A 23217-nucleotide genomic window follows, 5' to 3' on the forward strand; every position below is an offset into this window, starting at 1 on the left:
GGGAGCACCTCTCTGCGCCCGCGGGTCAGAGGCAGACCCTCGTGGTGGGCGTTACCAATGGCAGGTGGCAGAGGGCCGGAGACGTTTCCTGGGCGATCCCCCCCACGGCGTCTTTCAGCCTGGTGCCTTTCCACCTGAAATGACGGTGGGGAAGGATCCCTGTCGGAATGCGTTTGCTGCTCTGTCTTCCCCAGAGTGTGAGCGGGTCCGTGTGTTTGTGTTTCCATATTACCACTCTCGCTTTGCTTTTAAAACAGCAACAAAGAAAGAGGAATATTGGTCTCTGTGGCTGCCAGTACCATGCCTGCCAGAATCTCGTGCTTGCTGAAGCCGCCAGATGGTGGTAGGGCTGTGTGTGGTTTTGTTTCCTCTGCTTTTTGAAAAGTCGTGAAGTGGGAGAGGCTGGGGAGTGTGAGCTTGGCTGCAAGAGTGTCAGCTGATAACAGTTTGCAGTGCCTTCCACCCCGCACGTGGGCACGAGGGTGTCTTCCCAAAATGTGCCGCTGACCCTCTCCAGCATTTGCTGAGCGCACAGTATTAGCTGTCCCGTAAACACCAGCTGGATTGTCCGTTGCCTCAGCCACATACAGTAGCTGAACAATCCAGTTTTTCAAACAGGAAACTCCATGTGTTTGTCTCTTCCGTGAAGATGGAAGCGGGTTGTTAGGGTTGACATTGTAGCAAAAGGGAAGTTACGCTTCCTTTGCGGGGAGCTGTAAGGGTTTATTTTTGACAAATCTTCTACGTTTTTCACTTTTGTCCTAAGGGACCCCATGAGGACAAAGGGGCAGATCCTTCCACTGCTTAAAACAGTACGCACCTTTCTCATCCGTTAGTTTCCTTGAAATCAGATCGTGTATCTGTTGCAAGAACGTTTGGGTGATCTAAGAAGCCAAGTAGCTCATACAGAAGCGCTGGGGGTTCTTGAAACCACCGCCAGGGCTAACATAAGGCGTGTGGATGCCGTTCAGTGATTGAAGCCTGAAAGTGTCTCTACGGAGCGGAGCGAGCTTACGTGGCTGATGTAAATGGTAAACGGTCTGTGTGGTAACCACAATAGGAACTGGTTGTTTTTCTCTCCCCCTCCCCTGACCCTCCCCTCCCTGTAGTTAAACAAATGTAGGGCATCAGGTGATGCCACCTCCTCCCTGTCGTCCATTTCTCTTGTGTCCGAGGATAAAAATAAAATGCTGATGAAGCCAAAAGAAACGCAGCTAATTTGTTCTTAATATCCTGAGTGGCCTTCTTTGACCTTTAATGAAAAGGATGGGGCCCCCGGCAGGAGCCATCCGCCTCAAAAGTGCACGGGGATGGGCAAGGGTGTGTTTCCCAAACAAGAGGGAGGGCAGCCAGTGTGGGACTCCTGAGAGGGCATCAGAAGCTTCTCTGTTAATTAAAGGCAAGAGTGTGCTGCCAAGCGGTAGGGAACTGCTGGTGTGTTGCTTTGTGAGTTTTCTAAGGTACCTTCTAGCCCAAGGGTCACCCTGAAAATTGTCTGCTTCCACATGTAGGTGAAATGAGGGCCGGCGCTGTCTCCCTGTTCATAGCACAGTGATGGGACCACGGTGACATTTCCTCAGTGTTTGTTGAGTACAGGAATGCTGCCCCGTCTCTTCTCCAGCATCCTGGCTGCCATGGGATGCTTTCCCTCGAAGGAGGAGGGAGGGTCATCGGGTCCAGCCTGGAGGTCAGTTTCTAGAGCCTCCAGCAGGTATGCCCACCTCCTCCTGAGGTCCAGTTGGTCCCTTGCCTGGAGGGCCAAAGTGCTCCCTACAGACCCATCTTTTCATCCATGTGGCAGTGGTGGCCTTTGGACGTGGCCCCTTGAACCGGATATTTGGATAGCATGTGGTCTTTGTTAGCCAGGGCATCGTGGTTGAGCTTTTCCAGGCATAATCTTATTCAGGCTTATGCTCAGGTGCCATTTTGAGACACTTTTACTTTCCCTTCTGGAGTCCAGGTACCATCACTTAGAGTTGTAAGAACCCTGAAACCCACCTGCAAGATCGCAGAAGTGGGGTTCCAGCTTCCTTGTCAGGTGTGGCACTGCTGTGCCTGTGGAGCCACGGTGGCCGTGGCGCGTGCTGGCCTCCAGGCGTCCCCCAGGGCGGCAGATGGTGTCCCCAGCCGTGCCCTGTTCCGTCTGGCCACAGTGGCAGCTGACGCATGCCGAGGCAGGTTCTGTGATGCAGTGCCTGGGCAATCTTCCAGCCAGTCATCAAGGTGAAAGACACCTGACATTTTAAGACTTCTGTGCTGTTGAAGAGCAGGGGCTTGAGAGAAAGGACAGACACTCTCTTTCCTCGTATATTGAGCCTGTGATACCACAACCTGCCATGAGCCATTGCAGAAGGATCCCCCGAGTGGCCGATGATGGTACCAAGCAGTGGATTCCATAGGACCTTTCCTTTCCATCCTTTGCTGGAAGGAGGCTAGTGATGCAACTGTCCTGATCTTTGCAACGTAAAAATAAACAACAGAGAAGTAAGGCTGGGGACACCTTCAAACGCTGGCTAGTCAAGGACAGCTGCCTGCCTGTTTTGGAGACCTGGGACACTGAGAGACTGAGGCTCACTGCAGTCGGCTGACCATAAACCTCTCGAAGCCAGAGCTTTGAGTACCATCAAATGACTACTTCGCTGATGTGAACATAAGTACAGCCTTTCCAAGGCAGACCCTCTGAACTGCTCCTTCCCAGCCTTTGGTCTCCTGAGATGTTTGGGAAGAAGGAATTATCTGGGCTTTTGCAGAAACCACCCTCTGTACTGTTAACTTGCCTTCCATGTTCTCATTAGCCAGCTCCTTGGAGACGGGCGATATTCCACATGGAAGAAGTAAGGGCTGTGCACTGATGTGGATGGTTGCTCCAGTCAGGCCACAGTTCCTCTGGCATCTGCCCTCCTGTAGGACTTGGCTGACTGTTGCCACACCAAAGCCCTACTTAACTGGCCCATTGATGTATCCAGCACTCCATGTTTCTCTATAAACTATACCAACCCCTGCCTTTCGTAAGCTCATAGCTGATAGATCTTTTTCTGTATATCCACATGTTACAGACCCTCATGAAATTATTTAATTATAAGGTCAGTAAATCTTTGGAATATGAGTGTAAAAACCAAGATTGGTTATTTCTGCACAGTAAGTGGAATGCTTAAAAGATAGGCTAGAAGCAAGTTGCTTTTAGACAGAAATGTCACCATCAGATGACATATGGATGAGGCAATTGTGAAAGATCAGGGGACAAGACTATAAAAATCTGGGATACTCAGACTGTTTCACAAGAAGCCCAAACCCTGAATCACAGGTGATGCTCTTCGGGTGTGATGTGCACAACAGAGATGACCTGAAACACGAGTCGGGCTCGCTGTTTGTTAGAGTACAGTCATCCACATGTGAGTCTAAGAAAGTTAGATCCTTCCCGAGGTCACACAGCTAGTGAGCAGGGGGGGGGGGGGGGGGGGGGGAGCTGGGCTTTGAATCCACATTGTTTGACTTCAAAGCCGAGCTCTCTTAACCCCTCTACTGCTTTTCTTCTTGATCCCCGTGTTAGTCTGGGAGAGGACAGGGAGCTGGTGCCGCGACTCCGGATTGGCCACAGTGAGAGTGGGGCTGTGGGAGCCCCAGGGCCTGCAGGCTGCTTGGGGGCCACATGTCAGTCAGGTATGTGGCGTGGGGTGGGTGGAATGCAGCTGGGACTGGGCCCCCAGAACTCTTCTGAGGTCAGTGGGGGAAGGGGACAGGGTCACATACCACAAGAGGTAAGATTTGGCGTGGATAAAGCAGATACGTTTTGGAAAAAGATTCCTGATAAAAATGTGTCACAGGGGTGACCTCCAGTCTGAAATTGATGTGTTTGGTGCATTTGGTGTGATTGGTGGTCATATGCCTGGGAACCACACACGGCCACCCATCTTAGATCTTTTAAACTTTAACCGGATGGGCGCAGGAAGCAATTTCATGCATCCGGGTGCAGCAAGGACAGAGTGAGGGTTTTGTGACGCCTGTTTGGTGTCTGGTGTCACCCATCTTCAGAGACGCTTTGGGGCTGTCAGTGCATTGCTGGCCTGCGTCCAGATAGAAGTCATGAGCTGCTGGGCGGTCGGAGGTCACTTACTCCACCGCCCTGTTCCTCTGAGCTCTCGTGGGTCCCACAAAGGAGCCCTTCCTAACTCCACCCGCGGTGGATCTTCTGTGCCTGGGGTCTTGCCTCACGTGTACTTTTCCGCCTCCCTTTCATAGCTGTTTTTACAGTTGAACATAAGTTGCCTCTGGTGGAATTAATGTGTCCCTAAGGCTGCAGGGGAGGGAGTTAGTGCCTGTTGACTTTGTGGGGAATGTCAGCCGTGTGTTTTGAAATTAATGTTTCTTTAACGGCGAGTGGAGTATTTTCTTGGTCACATCAACAGGAGGCTCCTATTGCCTCTGTGCTTAGGAAGCCGGGGGTGGGTGGCGAGCTTAGCCCCCTCTCCTAGCCGCTGCTGGTACGGCTGAATATGTCACCTGTGGCTTCTCAAGACCCCGCACCAAGGTCAGCGAGCCCTCTTATGGGAAAAGGTCACAATTCCCCCTTGGCCGGTGGTTCTCGACAGGGGCCATTTTGCCCCCCCCTCCCCACCCTGGCAAATGTCTAGCGACATTTCTGGTCATCACGACTTGGGGTGTGTTTCACCCGGCAGTGCTCAGGGCAGCCCCGTGCAACAGAGGATTTGGTCCAAGATGTAGGCAGTGTTGGGGTCGACAAACCCCGCGGTAGGTGGGGGGCCCTGTCCTGTTGAGCCCTCTCCTGCAGAGGCCTCAGAGAGAGCCCTCCTGTCCAGTGGTTCTTTCTGACTGCTAATCAGTCTTCCCAACAACATGAGCCCTCAGAGGGCCTCCGGGACGCACAGTGACTTATTGTCACCCTGCGCTTCGACTCGAGCGATTCTTAAATCTTGCTCCCCCCTCCCCCCTCCTGCCGCAGAAGCTGGGCCTGACAGACTGGCTTTTCAGTCCTCCCTGGCCACCTGCATGCTGTAGACCCCTCCATGGCCTGTGCATTAGTCCCCTGCTGCGTGGGGAGACGGAAGCCGCCTGCAAATGAGGCAACGTGGGCGGATGGGACGATGCCACTGGGTGTGCACCATGGTCCCGCCTTTGCAAAGCCACTGTGGCCAGTTGCGTTCTGAAGGGTGTAGCCCTATAGGACTTTGGGGGGGGGGGGGGGGGGGAGGGATGATAGCAGCTCCTTATTTTCCCTTATCATCCCCAAAATGGCATTAAATAGTTTGCATTCTGTTATTTTAGCGTGCCTCTTTGTCCTCAGTTGGGAATGTCTCCAGCTTATCATAGTGGGAAAGGGCCTTTCAGTATCAGTAAATGTGGGGCTTGGATCTTGGCTCTGCGCTTCCCAGCCCTGTAGCCCTCAGCAAGTTAGCGAACTCTCCTGAGCTCGTTTTTCCATTTATAAAATGGGGATGAGAATACCAACCCCACAGGGATGCTGCAAAGGTTGCATTCCTTTGCCCCATTTTGTAGCTATCCCTGCCTGACAGTCTGCTGACCCCTTAAGGGTCAGACCCTTGTTGTCCTCTTCAGAATCACTTTAATTCTTGCTGCATGGTAGATCCCCATTATGGGTGCATTGAGTCTTCCAGAAAGATAGGTTGAAGTCCTCCCCCTCCCGCCGCCCCCCCCCCCCAGTATCTGTGAATGTGACCTTATTTGGACATAAGGTCTTTGCAGGTGTAATCAAGTTCAGGTGAGGTCATTAGGGTGGGCCCTAATCCAGTGTGGCTGGTGTCTTTAGAAGAAGAGAGAAATTTGGACACAGACACATGCAGACACAGGCACAGATGCCTCATGTGAAGACGGACACACAGGGGAGACCGCCACTCGAAAATGAAGACACAGTCGGGAGTGAAGCTTTGACAAGCCAGGAATTGCCTGGAACCACCAGAAGCTGGGAAGAGGCAGGAAGGATTCTCCTTTGCAGGTTCCCAAGGGAGCACGGCCCCATCAGACTCCTGGCCTCTAGACGTGTGAGGACAATACGTTGTGGCTGTGTTAAGCCCGCTGGTTTGGGGTGCTTGGTTACGGAAGCCCCAGGAAACTGGTGCACCACTCAGCAAACATTTATGGAATTTTTAAGTGTCTTCAGGTGCAAAACATAGTATTCTGCCCCGACATCCATACTTTGCTAGTCTAGCCTCTGGACCCTATTCTTTTTTCTCCACTGTTGGACTCCTTTGCAAACCATCCAATTTAGATCACTGACTGATTTTGTGCTACTTTATTATGAAAAACCTTTGCTTGTTACAGGAGAAAGCTCTTACATGTACCACATGGAAAAGAATTAAGATTTTTGCCATAAAGTGTATCTACATCCGCAGCCACTGGAGACCGTTATTTTTTTCAGCAGCAGCTTGCTTCCTGGTGCTACGGGGAAGCACGGGAGGCCCTTGCTCCCTGCTCTCTTCTCCTTTCAACTGGCGAGAAACAAAACCAAATCAAAGTGGCTTTAAAAATAAGGAGATGTGGGGCCCCTGGGTGGCTCAGTCCGTTAAGCGTCTGACTTTGGCTCAGGTCGTGATCTCATCACGGTTTGTGAGTTCGAGCCCCGTGTCAGGCTGTCTGCTGTTAGCTCAGAGCCCGCTTTGGATCCTCTGTCCCCCACTTTCTCTGTCCCTCCCTTGCTCATGCACACTGTCTCTCAAAAATAAACATTAAAAAAAAAAAAAAAAAAAGGAGATGTATGCTCTTACAAAACAGGAGCTCTGGGTCCAGAGGAAGACCAGGCTGTGTGTGTTAGTTTCAGAGGACGGGTCTCATCCTGAGGCAGGTGTCCCCATGGCCATGATGATAGGTGACTGCAGTAACTGGGCACCCTGCTTCTGTTTACATCCTGTGGTGTCTCTTTGTTGTGTTGATGTTCAGATCAGGGTCTTTTCCCCACAGGCTTCTACGACAACCTCTCCTCCTTGTCCCATCCCTAGACCAGCCACTGCCGGGAGTGGGGGGTGGGGGTGGAATTAGATCATTGGCCCAGACTTAACCAGCTGACAATCCATAGGCTCTGGTGAGACACGCATTGCCCCTCTGCAGTCTCCAAATGAGCAACTCTTATGCAGTGCTGGTAGGCAGGGTAATGCCTCCCCAAAGATGTCTACATCTTCGCCCCTGGAGCCTGTGACTATGTTACCACAGTGTAAGGCAAAAGGACTTTGCAGATGTGATTCAGTTAAGGATCATGAGACGGGGAGATTATCCTGGATTCTCCAGCTGGGTCTGTGTACACAAGGATTCTTATAGGAAGCAGGTAGAGAGAATCAGTGTCCGAGAAGATGTGAGAACAGTACAGAGGTCAGAGAAGACAAAAGATGCTAAGTAGCTGGCTTTGAAGATATTAGAAGAGACCACAAGCCAAGGGATGCAGGCAGCCCCTAGAAACTGGAAAAGGCAAGGAACAGATTCTTCCCTGGAGCCTCTGGAAGGACTGCAGCCCTCCCAAGGCCTTGATCTTAGCCCAGTGAAACAGATTTTGGACTTCTGACTTCTAAAACTATAAGATTATAAATGTGTGTTGCTTTAAGTCAGTAAGTTTGTGGTAATTTATTACAAAAACAATAGGAAGCGAATATACCATTCTCTCTTTAGATTGAGCTCGCATCAGTATAGATCTTTTCTAAGAGAAGAATCTCCTGTTGATGTTGGACATTGTATAGTGTGCACTTATAACACACACCAAGATTTATGGATTAAAGAAAAGACAAACCCAGTCCGTGGTCCTGCCTCCAGGTAGAGCCAGCGTGGTGATTTGCTCCCAGAATGGTAAATGTTGGTTCCTTCATCCGGCACCAGTGCTGGGTACAGGCAGCACAGAAACGAGTAAGAGCTTGTCCTCACTCACAGGCTCCTGAGCGTCTCAACCCAGCCGTTTGATTCCATAAATATTCTCACTGTCAAGTCAGAGCCCTTCCACATGTCTGCTCTGTCTTTGTAGCTACAGCCGGTTTCCTCTGAAAGCTCTTTCAAACTTGCTGATTTTTTTTTTTTAAGTTTTAGCCAGGGTCAGGAAGAGCATGAGATGTTAAGCACCTCCACACATAGAGCTATTTTTAGGATGCCCCATGTTGCTTAGATCAGCAGTCCCTCCAGCGGCTGGGTCCCGGGGTCCACAGAGGATGTCATCTGCTCTGTGCCAATTGGACGGAGACAACTGCCATTTGGAAGTTTTCTTTGCGGTTTTTATTTCCTCCCCTCTCAGGGTTTCCTGTGCCGCAGGGGCCGGGGGTGAGCACAGACAGCATGTTTAGAAACTGCTGGTTATCGCACTGTAGGTCAGCTGTTTCTGGGAAGCATTGGGCTTTCCTGGAGATGACACGTGACTGGTGGCCATCTGTGGAAAATGTCTGGGAAGGTGAGAGAAAGAATGGAGCAGAGAAATGGGGTGAAGGAACCAACCTTGAGGTGATCATTTCCAAGCCTAGAAATCAATCTTGAGGAAACTGAGGCATAGGTTGTCAGTGAGGCAGCTGCCCACCACTTAGCTCTCAGTGTTAGCCTAGCAAGGATTGGAGCTCAGTCCTCTGGGACCAGTTCGACATTTCTAGGGTCCGGAACCAGAATTTAAGAGCGGGGCTTTAAGGGCCTAACACCCATAATAGCGTGTCGCTAAGTAAATTCAGCGGGATTCATTCTAGGCTCTCCGTCCTGCCCCTGCCTACCTTCCTGGGTCTGTAGTAAACGCTGTGTGTCGGGTGGTTAAACGCATAGGCTCTGGAGCTTGAGTCTGGGTTGGAATCCCACTTACTGACAGCGCGACCCTGGACAAATTCCACAAGGCACTGATGGAAACGGGGGTAATCATACTAGCACAACCAGGATTTTGCAGGATTGAATGAGTTCATGTGTGCACAGCGCTTACCCCAGGGCCTGGCACAGCCTAAGCTCTATACAGATGCCATACCTTCCCACGACCTTAAACACCACCGTCCTGCATTTTAGGTAACTACGTGCTATGACAGGGTATGTCTGTGCTCCATGCTTTATTTGCCCTGCTCCCTACAATGAGATTTTGCTTCCAGTTTTTCTTGTCGTCAACAACATTTCGATGACTGTCCTCATAGGTGGGGATTTGCTTTCGTCCTTAATTGTTTTCTCTGGTTAAATTTCTAGAAGTAGGTTTGCCAGGTCAAACAGGGGACTTGTCTTGAAGGCTTTTCTGGATAGACGCGGCCAAATTCTCCTCCGGAAAAGTACTCGTTTACACTCCTTCCAGCAGTGAATGAGTGTGCCGGTTTCCTTGCATGGCCGGGTTATTAACTTTGAGTCAAATGAAGGCCCAGGAAAAATAGGAGATATTTCCCCGGGGATAAAGTGTTCCTCGTCCCTGCTTATAAGCAATAAAGGCTTAGGAGAACCTGTAGAGAGCCCAGGAGGCAAGTAGTGCGCATGCAAACAGCGCCCTCTACTGGTTTTCCCGGGTGGAGCATGGTGAGCTGCAGTAGATGGGGATGCCCAGGTGGTTTCTAACTCCAGAGTGGCTGCAGGTGCCAGCAGCTAAAGGGCAACATTTTACCAAGACTTTCGGCCGTTTAAAAAGTCAGCCTCCGGTGACCTTTAGGTCTTGCTCAGGTTCTCTTACAGCAGTGCTTCTTCTCAACTGGGATTTTGCTCCCCAGGGAACACTGTACTGCCTGGAGACATGTCTAGATGTCACAAAATTGGGGGCTGCTACTGATTTGTGGAAGGTCAAGGCCAGGGATACTGCTAAACATGCTACAATGTACAGGATAGCCCCCCCCCCAACAAAGAATCATCTGACTGACATGTGGGTAGTCTTCAGGCTGAGAAGCCCTGTGAGGTTTTTTTTTTAAGCTTGCTTATTTTGAGAGAGAGAGAGAATGAATGAATGAATGAATGAATGAATGAATCCCAAGCAGGCTCCGCACTGTCAGCACAGAGCCTGATGCAGGGCTCGATCCCACGAATCATGAGATCATGATCTGATTGAAACCGAGAGTCAGACACTTAACCAACTGAGGCACCCAGGCGCCCCTGAGAAACCCTGTTTTAGAGGAGTGGGAGAATTGTTCTAGAAGACTTCTCTTTTCAGACTAAAATATAGAAATATTCATATTGAATACTTATTACTATTAACACTAATTTATTTGGTTCTGGAAACCTGCTAGTTTTGCAGAATAAAATGGCAAATAAGAGGAACTGAAATAGCACATTGACCTTTCTAGAAGAGAAGGCAGAGGGGGAGATACGAACCATAATAACATCACCAGCACTAATAAAGGAGGGAATTTCTTTCCCGTTAACTTGGCTTCGTTAAACCTACCATAAATGCCTACAGCTTTCCCTTGAAGGCCTTGTCTGTGAAAAATAGTGCTTCATGTGACATTCCCCCTCCCCAACTTCATGAGCCCCAATGTTTTCATAACATTTATAATTGAGCTTTTCCAGTGCTTGGTGCAGAATTCCCATCTGTAGATGTGACGTGCTCCCTACGCCCAAGTAAGTGCTGATTCGGGCATTGTTTCTTGGAGGGGGCAGGAAGGGCGCTTCACAAATAGTCTTAAAGAGGGTGTGCCTGAAGGGAGCGGCGTGACCAGAATTTCGGGAAAATAAAACTGAATTACAGCTTACATTGACATTTGTTCAGTGCGGGACCCCCTTTCACTAGTGCTACCCAACCCCCTCAGAAAATGCTCCCTTGTTTCGTTCTGCTTTGGCCTTGCTAGTCTCTGAATTACTCGTATTCTAGAATATGTATCTTGAAACAATTAGCCGGAGTAGCCTTGTTAGCTGTTCTAAATAACGTGAAGAGGGTTATTTTGCCAGAAGTGGAAAACAGAACAAAACAACAGCTTTTCCTTGAAAGTCAGGATACTATTTTGATCATTTTCCTTGGGAAGTGTTTTTCAGATTGTAGGTCATGATCCAGTAGTGGGTTGTAAAACCAATTTCTGGGTCACAGCATTTAAAGAAAATCAGATAGAATAGAAAATGTTACTGGGCATTGCATACAGTAAAAGTAACTTCTATTTTGGTGATTATAGGAAAATGTGTCACCCTGTGTGTGTGTGTGTGTGTGTGTGTGTATGTGCACACATGCGTGGTGAGAAGCAGTGGCTTGGGTTTTATCACATGGTGAAATATGGCTTGTTTTCAAATTATTTCATTCTCTTTTCAAGAGTTCAGTGATTCTGGGGCACCTGGGTGGCTCAGTCGGTTAAGCGTCTGACTCTCAGTTTCAGCTCAGGTCATGATCTCATGATTTGTGGGATCGAGCCCCGCATCAGGCTCTGTGCTGACAGTGCGGAGCCTGCTTGGGATTCTCTCTCTCTCTCTCTCTCTCTCTCTCTGTCCCTCCCCCCACTGGCACTGTTTCTCTCAAAATAAGTAAACTTAAAAAAATTTTTTTTAAGGATTTCAATGATTCCAATGTGTCTCCTGCCCTCAACTTTGCATGTGTTTCTGTTTCAGGTGGTACCAGGGAGATCGGTTCTGCCCTGACGAGGATGTGCATGAGGCACAGAAGCATAGAAGCCAAGCTGAGGCAGTTTTCGAGGTGAGGAGCATATCCTGCCCCGATCGCGTGTGCCCTTGCTGGTTTCAGGTTAAGGAGGCAGTGACTCGCCTGCCCACCCGAAGCAGCAATCATCTCCCCGTAGCATCGAAGTCCCCACTGCCCATCGCTCTGCTCGCTCATTGAACGAGTATTCGTTGGTCGCCCGCTGCATGCCAGCACTGGCCTGGGTGCTGGGAATGTGGCGGACAACCAGCCTGCCTGGGTCCCTGCCCTCGTGGATCCTGCACCCCACTTTGGGGGTCTTCTCTGTGCTCCTGTGTGTCTCTGCTCGCCCTCCGCTGGTGGAAGAGTGGTGCAGCCGCCCCCTGCAGGAGCCCCTGGAGGAGCAGCTGTGGGCCCACCCTCCATGGAGGACAGCGGTAGCGATCGAGCGCCCCGCGCTGCCAGCATGGGTGGAAATGGCAACGGCTGGCACGAGGATGTGGAGTCACCCGTGTTCCAGTCAGTGGGAGGGAGGGGGGCATTCTTCCAAGAAGATGGGCAGAATTCACCACTCTCATACCATTCTGCTTTACGGATAGCGTTCTGCTTTACAGATACGCCCAAGTGAGATGCCTCTGACCCTGGCCCTGGCTGGGCCACTGTGGGAGGTGGCAGAATGTTTTGGGAAGTGCCTGGTCTTGGAGATGGCCAGGCCTGGGTTTGAGCCCTGGACTGGCCGTTCAGGCGCTGGAATCATGCAGGAATCATAGCTACTATAAAATGGGGATAATGGTCTCTAAAGGGTTCTTGTGAAAATTAATGAAACATCTACACATTTCCAGCAGAAAGTGCCTGGATAGCAGGTGATGACATCTGCCTGCCTTCCCTCCTGCTGGCTCCTGGGTGGTGCTCCCCAGACCATGTAGCACCTCCTCTCACGCTTGTCTCCCGGGTTTATTTGCAAGCCTGTGGTCTGCACATTTGAGTCATGAGGGGACACCAATTCAACAACCATGATTTATTGAGCATCTACTGTGTGCCAGGCACTATCTTAGTTAGGGAGTGTGGGGTGTAGCACTAAATAGGACCATGTCCTGTTCTCATGGGACTTACGCTCTGGGCACTATGTACACGTGACATGACGTCAGGGGCTGCTGAATGCCACCAGGGGAGGCACACGGAGAGGAGACGGGTGGTGGCCATTCGACCCTGGGTGGTTAGGGAGTGAGTATATTCCAGAGAGAGATCTGAACAGACACCTGGAAGAAATAAGGGAGTGAGCTGTGTTGATGGCTGGAGGGAGTGTGTATGAAGGGGGGAGTGCCACGTAGACCCTGATGAGGAAAAGAGGGAACTGTACCGAGAACTTGAAGGTTTTCAGGAGGCTCTGTGATCAAAAGGCAGTCTGAGAACACCTTCTTAGTACATCTCATCAGTGCAATTTAGGCAATTTATGGGCACTTTCTAATTTTCCTACAGGATCTCTGTAAATGTCAGAATGTGTCCATTTTCCTTCCATTACACAGACAAAAACCTCGGGGGTCCATGCCTTGCATGATTCCTCTGGGTGGGGAGCTGCCTTTCCACGTGCTTATGTGTGATCTGTTTGGGACCCTGCACAAAATACAGGGAGTCCCTGGGGATACCCTCTGATCCAAGAGCTCATCATTCAGCTTTTCTTTCTCCAGGCTGTCCACAGTTAGCCTACAGTCATGACCATAATCCTGAATGCACATCAGACTCATGTGGCTCTTTTATGTATGTGTGTGTGTGTGTGTGTGTGTGTGTGTGTGTATGTGTGTATATATATACACATATACATATATATATACGTATATGTATATGTACAAATATATACATACATATACATATATATGTATATGTATATGTGTATATATATATATATATATATATAGTGTATTTATTTTGAGAGAGAGAGTATGCGGGCAGGGGTGGGGTAGAGAGAGAGGGAGAGCAGGCTCCAGACTGTCAGTACAGAGCCAGATGTGGGGCTCGAACCCACGAACCATGAGATCATGACCTGAGCCCAAATCAGGAGTCAGATTGCTTAACTGAGTCATCCAGGCACCCCTGGCTTTTTAAAAATTAGTAATAACGGGGTCCCACCCTCTAAGTTCATGCCAGGCATTAGGTATGGGGTGCAGCCCTGGCGTCCTTGCCTTTTTAAAGCTCTCCAGGTGCTTCTGTTGTGCAGCCAGAGGGGTGACCCCGCTGGTCTGCATCCGTGCTCGTTAATACAAGAGTCAGAAGGTAAGCAGGGGAAACAAGAAGAGATGTTGCTCCAACCAGTCATGCTTATGGCTTCCTAACAGTCTCTGGAGAGCGTTCTGAGAATAAGGTTGTTACGAAATGGAGGGATTTGGGTGTGAACTTGGGCTTAGTATACTGCCTTGTCTTGCATCATGAAATCCTTGATTTAGGTAGTTTTGACAGCCAAGTGTAAATCTTGACAACAGAATGTATCTAATTTCTTCTTTCTTTTTGGTGAAAGCGCTTTAATTGATTGTCTGATAAACCCGCTTCAAGAACAGATGGAAGAATGGAAGAAAGTGGCTAACCAGCTGGATAAAGACCACGCAAAAGGTACAGGGGGGCAAGCTGTCCTCTGCATAGTAGTACGCGTGTTCCGAGCAGAGGCACGGGTATTGCCGGCTGCCGCCTGGTGCCTCTGCTGGTGTCATCCTAAGGGCCCACTCTGTTCCCATGTCTCCTGGAGGCATTTCTGTGTTGGAGAATAAGGAGTCAAAAGTGATCCCATGAAACATCCCCCCGTTGCTGAGAGCCCAGATTCTTGGTGGTATTAATTGCGATCAGGTAAATTAAATGTGAATTGCCAAAGATTCATACTTCAGGCATCACAACACATCTTGAAAACCAAACTTTTAATGATACAAGCTATCCTTGGGTCTCCTGTCCAGAACCGCCACCTTCTTTTTTTTTTAATTTTTTTTAAATGTTTTTCTTTATTTTTGAGAGAGAGAGAGAGAGAGTGTGAGAGAGCAGGGGAGGGGCAGAGCGAGAGGGAGACGCAGAATCTGAAGCAGGCTCCAGGCTCTAAGCTGTCAGCACAGAGCCTGACACGGGGCTCGAACCTGTGAACCACGAGATCATGACCTGAGCCCAAGTCGGACGCTTAACCGACTGAGCCACCCAGGCATCCCTAGAACTGCTGCCTTCTTTGGAAATGCTTCAGCAAACATGTCCCAGTCCCTCGTGTGCCGGCCACCGGGGGCAGAGTGGTCCAGACAGACACCTCCCAAGCCGGTCTTCCTGGAACCCATGGGTGGGAGTGCTGGCATCGTGGCAGGGGCGGGAGCCATTCATTGCTGGGAGGCTCATAACTGCAGTAAAGTGTCGGGGAGAGAAAGCTCATGGGTGGATCTGAGGGGAGTGAACCAGAATGAAAGGGTTGGCTAACAGTGGATCGCATGAGCACGTGACTGAGGTGTCTGGTGGCATGGCACCAGCAGGGAGGGAGGCATCGGGGAAGGCTGCAAGGGAACTGGAGCAGTTGGCAGTCAATTGAATGCATACCAGGGCAGCAAAGGAGAGAAGTGTCAGAGGCAGCTGTCATTTCAGACGTCTGAATCTGGGTGATGGAGGTGCCAGCAACAGAAATGAGAAATCCAGGAATAGGTGGAGACCTGTAGGGGAAGCGGAGGTGGTTGTCAGGGGAAGTGTGGTGTTTGTGGGTCGCCCCCTCCTCTGGGGGGTCTGGTGCCGGCCTTGGTGTTGATGTGAGAATGAGGCTAAGGCAGCTGGGCGTTTCGCAGTTTCTTCCCCCCTGACACCGTCTGATTTCTCACGCTATAGTCTTCAGTGCTCTTCTCTGAATGGTAACATCTGGCCAGTGTTTTGCTACATGGGTTCTTTTTTGAGCAGAGCACTGCAAACTGGGGGCCTTGGGAAAGCAAATCCTATTCTTCAATTTCCTGACACGAGCTGAGAAATTGTGGATTTTTCACTTTTAGTAAAGTATTCCCAAATGATGTCTTTCCTCACAGCTGATATGAGTGAATTCTATCAGGAAAAGACCATGGTGCATTTTGTTGGTTTTCATGTGAATAACCCCTTCAGCAGGAGATTTTTACCATATAGTACCCTGATTAAGCTGTTTATTGCGTATCATTGTTCATTCTTTCTGTGATGAAAGTAATGGTTGTTCCTAAAAGATTTTCTGTTGAGCAAGGTGGTAAAATTATTCAATAATTCTTCTTTCTCTTAGAATATAAAAAAGCCCGCCAAGAGATAAAAAAGAAGTCCTCAGATACGCTGAAACTGCAGAAGAAAGCAAAAAAAGGTAACTCTACAAATTCTGCTTTGCATAGTGTTACTTTGGGGAAATGAACATGTGCTTGATTTGTCTTTGAAGCAGAAAGCATTCGATTCAGACTTCCTTGCCTGTGACAGCCCTGGAGAACAGGAGCAAATAGAATCCATCTGAATTAAAGTTCTCAAGTGCAGAATATCTATTAATTTGAGGCCCTTGCAAAGTTGTGCTTGACTTGTTCCCTCCCCCCACCTTTGTCTCCAAAATTTGACAGTTTCCGTGCCCTATTGTGCGTTGTAATGAAACCTATAAATTTCTTGGAAGCCTTGGGATAACGCATAAAAGCCTTCATGCAAATGTCCTCTAGTAATTATTACAGAAATTATGTCATTTTCTCCTCCGTCTTTCACAGCCTATAATCTCCGAAACCCTTTATTAAGTCTTGTGAGAATGTTAGAAACGGCTGCAGTGGGAAGCTGGGAGCTGTTGTTGTATAGAGAGATTTTTCAGGGTGTTCGTGAGTCTGGGGGCTCTCTAGGGGACACCAGCCTGGTGCCTCGTGGCTGTCTGCCCACCTCCCTGCTGACTGTCCTCCACCAGCTGGCCCGCTGTCAGATACGAGACCCAACTCTGCTCTTCCAGCGTGGACTTCGAATGTGCACAGAAAAATCTAGCTACATCCACTTTGCAAGCATTTGTGATGTTTTACTAAGACCTAAAATGTAGGGACCCAAACTTGAGAAGGTGACATTCTTTCCAGACTGTTCTTCTTGATAACAAGTTTTTGAAGTTGTTGTCTCACAACTGATGAAATGTTTTGTTTTTCCCCTGAGGCTGCTCTGTGCTTAGTGTTTGTTTGGGGAAATTTTTAGGTAGAAATCCCCCAAACCAAATTTCCTCTTTTCCTTAAATGAGAGGTTCTCATTTGGTATTTGAGGAAAATACATTTGGGGAGATGGAGTAGTTTGGTGGACGGTGGGGTGAGGAGTGGACAAAGTTTTAAAGCTTGGACATTTTTAAAAAATGCCCTCCTAGTTCTTGTGAAAAACCATAAGACCATTTCAAGATAAAGGCAGGAGAATTTAAATTTTTTTTTCTTTTTCTTTTTTTTTTTTTTTTTTTTTTTTTTGAGAGAAAGAGAGACAGAGCATGAGTCGGGGAGAGGTAGAGCGAGAGGGAGACACAGAATTCAAAGCAGGCTCCAGGCTTCGAGCTGTCAGCACAGAACTTGACATGGGCTTTTGAACCCATGAGCTGTGAGATGATGACCTGAGCTGAAGTCTGACGCTTAACCGACTGAGGCGCCCCAAGGCAGGAGAGTTTTCACTCATAATCAGATGTTCTGTTAGTATTGGCCTCAGTTGTTAGTTTTGGATGTGTGTTCTTGGTCTTAGTGCTTCTCGAATGTACATTATATCTTCTCAGTGCACCAGGGAGCTAGTGTTGGACAACGAATGGGGTTTGTGGCCAGTAACATTTTAGTGTGTCCAGAGGTCAATGTTCATAAGTAAAACAGCCAGTCATCCACTTCCATTGAATCTGGGGTCCCATGGAAGAACAGGTTGGAACCGAATTCCATGTAGTTGACAGCTTAGCAACTTTGAGATAGAAGGGATTTGGAAGGAAGGTCCAGGGGAGATACTTCCAGCTCGGGAAAGGTCTGGGAGTTTGGTAAAGAGGATGAGGGAATCAAAAAGGAGCTGTTCCAGAGCTGTCTTTCCAGAGGCCTTAAGTTCTTGGCTGCAGTGATAATCCTTTTATCTGAATGCTCCATGGAGGCTGAACTAGTCTTCATCTGTCACTCAAAGTCCCTGGCATTGTCCAATTAGCAGAATTTGGACCTACGGGGAAAGCCTGATGGGTTGATTACAGTGCCACACAAAAGGAAGTTTCTGGCAACTAGACTTGCCCAGCACTGGCTCGGGCTGCCTGGAGAGGATAATGAGCTCCCCTTTTAGGCACCCGGTAGAAAGTTTCAGGACACCTAGGGTGCTGGACTGGGTAACATGAAGAGATAGATGCTTCTGGTCCTGGGATTCAGAATAATTGGCATTGGCTGTGGGGCTTTGTGGGGCCCTTGGGCCTGAAGGTAGAGAGTGGAGGCTCTGACCAAGGGTTTCTGAAGCATCCATCCCTCAGCCCCTAGCCATGTACCTGGTGGTGTCAGGCACCATGTCCTTCCAGACAAGGTGGCCATGGTGGTGTAGTTACATCTATGAGCCAAGTCAGATCAGTAGCTTGGAATGTTCCAGATGATTTTCTAGTTACTCCAGAGTACAACCAGAAAGCAGTTTTTATTTCTATCCTTTATAATTTTTTTTTCTACAATATAGAAGTGCATTTTATTTGACCTGAGTGCACACATTTGTGTATTTCTGGGGTGAATGGAACCTTCTAGAAGGTACCAGAGTCGTCATTCTGACTGTTTAGAATGGAGCGCTCTCCTGGAAAATGGGTAGCCTGAGAATGGAGCGGGAATGCTACAAGGGCCAGAAGAAATCTGGTTATCTGAGGCTTCGAGTTAATTTTTGGGTCTGGTTACCGGTAGTTTCCCTTTTCTGCCAGGACTCTTATAGAGGCATCTGCATCATCTCCCTCAAGTGGTCCCTTCCTGGACTCTTGGCTTATAAAGTGTTAGTAGTTCCTTCTGAGATTTACACCATATGTTGGGATAGACACGTGCTTTGGATACATTTTTTTTTTTTTGTCCTGATAGAACTGAATCTGATAACCAAATAATCACTTACCTTTTAATGTGTTTTCAGGAGATCACCAAGCAGCATTCTGCCGTGACTTTTTAAAAAAACTGTGATCTTTGATCTAAAAATTCTTCTGACTCTTTTTTTCAAAATTTCAAATTCCTTTGTGCATTTAACTTAAGCATGGTTGTAGCACTGCCTTTGACATAGGCAGACACATATGGGGTGCAATTTTTTTTTTAACATTTATTTATTTTTGAGAGACCGAGAGAGACTGTGAGAGTGAGCGGTGGAGGGGCAGACAGAGAGGGAGACACAGAATCCAAAGCAGCTCCAGGCTCCAAGCTGTCAGCACAGAGCTGGATGCAGGGCTCAAACCCACAAACCACAAGATCATGACCTGAGCCGAAGTTGGATGCTTAAGTGACTGAAACACCCAGGTGGCCCTGGGGTGTAATTTTTGTATGTGACTAATTTACCTTAATTTTCACTCTGCAGATAATCACCTTTTGTCACATGCTTTATTTAACTCTTTTTTTTTTTTACTGTAATATAGAGTGGTAATTTATAATCTAAAGGTATTTAAATATTACCATCAAAAAACTTTGAATGTTTTTTGGTAGATTTGGCTAGATTTAATTTCAAAACCATTTCATTTTGTTTTAGATGTTTTATTTTTTTAAGATTTTTATTATTTTATTATCTTAGGGAGAGCACAGTGAGCAAGGGAGAGGGGCTGAGACAGAGAGAGAGAAAGAGAGAGAGAGAGAAAGAGAGAGAATCTTAAGCAGGCTCCAAGCTTAGTGCGGAGCCCAACTCTGGGCTTGATCCCATGACCCTGGGATCGAGACCTGGGCCAAAACCAAGAATTGGACTCAACTAACTGAGCCACCCAGGTGCACCTCAAAACCATTTTAAAACAACTTGGCAGGGGCACCTGGGTGGCTCAGCTGGTTAAGTGCCTAACTCGTGATTTCGGCTCGGGTGATGATCTCATGGTTCGTCAGTTTGAGCCCTGCGACACGCTTCATGCTGACAGCATGGAGCCTGCTTGGGATTCTCTATCTCCCTCTCTCTCTGCCCCTCCCCCTCCCGTCAAGGATAAATAAATAAACATGTGGAAAAAAACCAACTTGACAGATGCTCCAGCTGTGGGTGAATGTACCCAGTTTTTGGAAGGCAGGTTTATTGAACACCTACCAGGAGTAAACTCCAGGCAGATGTTGGGGACTACAGAGACAGTACCTGCCCTCTGGGAAGTTCCAGGCTGGTGTCCGGGGTTGGGACACAGGCAGAGCCAGCCTTATGGACAGCTGATGGGGAGAAGACACAGGCAGCAGGAAGGCAGGGACATGGTGTGGAGCTGGCCTAGTAGCCCACGTTCTGAAAGGCCTCTCATGAGTCCCCATCAAGCCCTGCTGTTTGATGTCAGCTCATGGCCCTTTGGGGTCCTGGGGTCGGCCATACCTTCACGGGCGAAGCGCGTGTGGACTGGGTGTGGGAAACATTTGACGGCATTTGCCTGCTTCTGCTGCTGTACTGCATGAAGTCAGCAACCTTCTCCTTTAACTCCCATGTTACTCTTAATTTAAATGTAAAAATTAATTATGGTAAAGCCTTCTGTTTCAATCTGTAACTACTAAAAGCTTATCAGGGACTTTCTTTGGGAGCGCTGAGACTGGAACATTTTGCTGGATTAACCCTTGAGCCTGACCTTTCTACAGATTCAATCTATCCTTTTCAGCCAGACCCTGCAAAGCAAATACTATAAACCTAACAAACAGACTCACAGAGTTCCAGACTAATACTAACAGTATTTGCTGTTAAGCTAAAATGTTAACTTTTTTTTTTTTCACCCTAGCTTAAGTTTTCTTCCTTGGGTTTCTCTAATTACTTTGCAAGTTATAATAAATTATACTTGAAGGATTTTCTTGATACCTTAATTGGCTTCTTTTGGGAATATAGTCATCTCTCTTCTTAGGAGCCGTCCTGTCCTCTCTAGGGGTGATGCTTACTAAGTAGGAAGATTTCTGTTTAGATGTGAAGGAAAGAATATGAGTGAGTCAGGGAAGGGAACCTGGGCGCACGGCTGTTGGTGGAGGTGGGTTTAATTGCCCTAAAACAAAATTCGGTGGCCAGCCTCGGACTGTTTAACACATGAAAGAAGGGTAAGCCTGCTGCTCGAATACCAGTTTGACTTTATTATTTTCCTTTTTGTGTCAATTGTGTATCCTGCACTTTGTCACCGTGCGCCCCCCGCCAGTGGACGCTCTCGGTAAGTGTACCATCCTGACTCTCTGGTGGCTGGTCACGATGTGGTCCTTGCTGTGGGCTTTCCATGGTTGTCCAGACCTATGCTAGTTGCCCAAGTTTTCCTGCCGGCTCAGAGCAATCAGTTGTGCCTACTTAATTTTCCATAACTAAGAAAATCCTGTGTGTGTGTGTGTGTGTGTGTGTGTGTGTGTGTGTGTGTGTAATCATTTTCTTTCTGCGGTGTTTGGCCCTTTCACGGGTTAGCCCAACACCCTGAGGGCCTTTGCATCACCATAATTCAGTATTAGACTTATGGAAAGAAGAAATACAGAGTGATTTGCACAGGAAATAAACGTATTTATACATACATATATACCTGAGATATATATGTATATGTGTATTTATATCACAAACAAAATATGTAGAACTGCACTAAATAACCCCTCATAATAATTCCCAAATCAGATTTGGTTGCATTAAGCTAGCAAAATGTCTTTATACTTTGTCTCCCTGGGACCATATAGTTCTTTTCAAAATGAATAATCCATAAAAAAAAAAAAAATCGAAAGTATTTCTTATTTCAGCAGAGTTTGTGCAGTGTCTCATTTCAAAGGTATCAGATCTTCAAATTCAATAATCAAAATGATTCTTCTTGCCTAAATGTTGAACCTCATTCTCCGGGTGATCTGCTTTTGGAGTCTTGTGGCTGTCCCTCTGTCTCGGAAAGGTCTGTCCGTGCGGCATCCGTGTGATTTATCCTTGCCTTGAATGTGCTTGAGTGTTCTCTGAGAACATTTTTACTGAACAGCTCCAGACAGGTTCTTGAACTGGAATCTGTCATCCACGACAAACCCAAACGACATAGGTCTCCTATGACCGGTGGGGCCGAGATGGTCCCCAACTTTATAAATGATGATCTTTTCCAGTCCTCAGTGTTGTGATTATGAAACAGTTTGAACATTTTTTAGTGTACTTTTGGAAGGAAGGTAAGACAGCCCCTTTTGGTTTTTTGCTTACTGTGATAAGATTTATATAACATAAGATTCACCGTCTTAAAGGCTTGTGGTCCATTCACAACGGTGTGCAACTATCACTACTAATTCCAGAACATTTGTGCCACCCCGAAAAGATACCCCCTGCCTTTTGAGCAGCTGCTCCCCATTCCCCCTGCCCTCAGCCCTGGACACCTACCTGTCTGCTTTCTGACTCTATGGATTTACCTCTTTTGGACATTTCATATAAAGGCATCTGTACCATGTGTCCTTTCGATGACACAGAGTTTTACTAGAACTTTTTGTAAGAGTCTGGGGTGAGTCAGTCTGTGGCGTAAACTGCATGGTTTATTCATTTTGAATGATGGGCAGCAGGGTTGGGGATGAGGAGAGAAATCGCACAGCCCTTTGGCTCTGTCACTTACGTGCGGCTCATCTCAGGAAAAATCACGGCTCCCTCTGTTTCTTACTCAAGCAAGGTTCACAAGGCTAAGCCACAGTGATATGTAATCATAGCAGTAAACTCAGGCGTAAAAGACAGAATTAAGCAATATGTCTTGAAGCCCTCATAAATTTTTTTTTACAAGTTTTAAATCATTTTTGAACCTGAACGTCTATATTTTAACATAGGTTCTCAGTAATGAAAGTGTCCTGGTTTGACAAGAGAAAAAAAAATATTTATACAAAACCCTCCTTTGATCCAGTTAGAAGTATTTACCTTGAACCCCAGGTTTCTGCATAAGCGTGGTTCCTGAGGGAAGGAATTTACAACTCCAAAAGTATTCCACCAGGCGTATACCGCCCCCTCAAGGAATTGAGACTCTAGTGGGAGTAAACCACCCTGTTTAATCTGGTATGCTCAGTGCCGTGATGAGTGTGAACAAAGGGTCTAGCGATGGGCAAAGAAGAAGAAACCCAGCGAAGCTTGGAGTGGAAGGTGATGGGAAGATGGAAAGGGGTCAGCCGGTGGAGAATAGAGTGGGGGACGTTCAAGGTGGAGGGGCAAAGCATATGCCAACACATGGTCGTCACCATTTAGACGCAAGCACCAGAACCATGGGAAAAGGTGACCATGTTGCAAAGGGGCACCCTGAGGGCAACTGTGTGCACTACCCTGAGTCAGCTTTTCAGGAGTACCCATAGGGGAACCACAGGGATCCCGCCTGCTCAGCCTCAGCTGCCTGGCCACCCTGACCTGCCTCTAGATGGTTCTATCACTGGGCCTTATTTCTGCTCACACCCCGAACTGGACTAAACTTCTCCCCCATCAGCGTCTGTTTCACCAGGAGCAGTGGTTTTGATGTCCTGTGGCCACATCAAGTGCATGCACACATTCCCATGTGTGTTTCTTCTGTACCTACAGAACCAGCAGAAACCGCTCTAAGAACACCACCTGAGACTGTAGTCAGTGTGGGTCATTCTCCCCGTCTCCGTGGTAAAAAGTTGGGTGTGTCTGGGTCTCCTCCAGGCACCCCTGCCTTT

The 23217-nt window shown here is 47.9% G+C and overlaps 1 protein-coding gene across 3 annotated transcripts in view; it reads left to right on the top strand.

Annotated features, from left to right (window-relative positions):
* Positions 1–23217, top strand: part of MTSS1 (MTSS I-BAR domain containing 1) — a 166294-nt gene that overhangs the window by 116349 nt on the left and 26728 nt on the right. For all 3 annotated transcript variants that reach the window (XM_049633497.1, XM_049633498.1, XM_049633499.1), the window contains exons 4-6: positions 11473–11557; positions 14013–14104; positions 15747–15821. In XM_049633497.1, coding sequence (XP_049489454.1) covers positions 11473–11557; positions 14013–14104; positions 15747–15821 — 252 coding nt within the window. The remainder of the gene's footprint in view (positions 1–11472; positions 11558–14012; positions 14105–15746; positions 15822–23217) is intronic.

Source organism: Panthera uncia, chromosome F2 (genome assembly GCF_023721935.1).
Source record: "Panthera uncia isolate 11264 chromosome F2, Puncia_PCG_1.0, whole genome shotgun sequence".
NCBI lineage: Eukaryota > Metazoa > Chordata > Mammalia > Carnivora > Felidae > Panthera > Panthera uncia.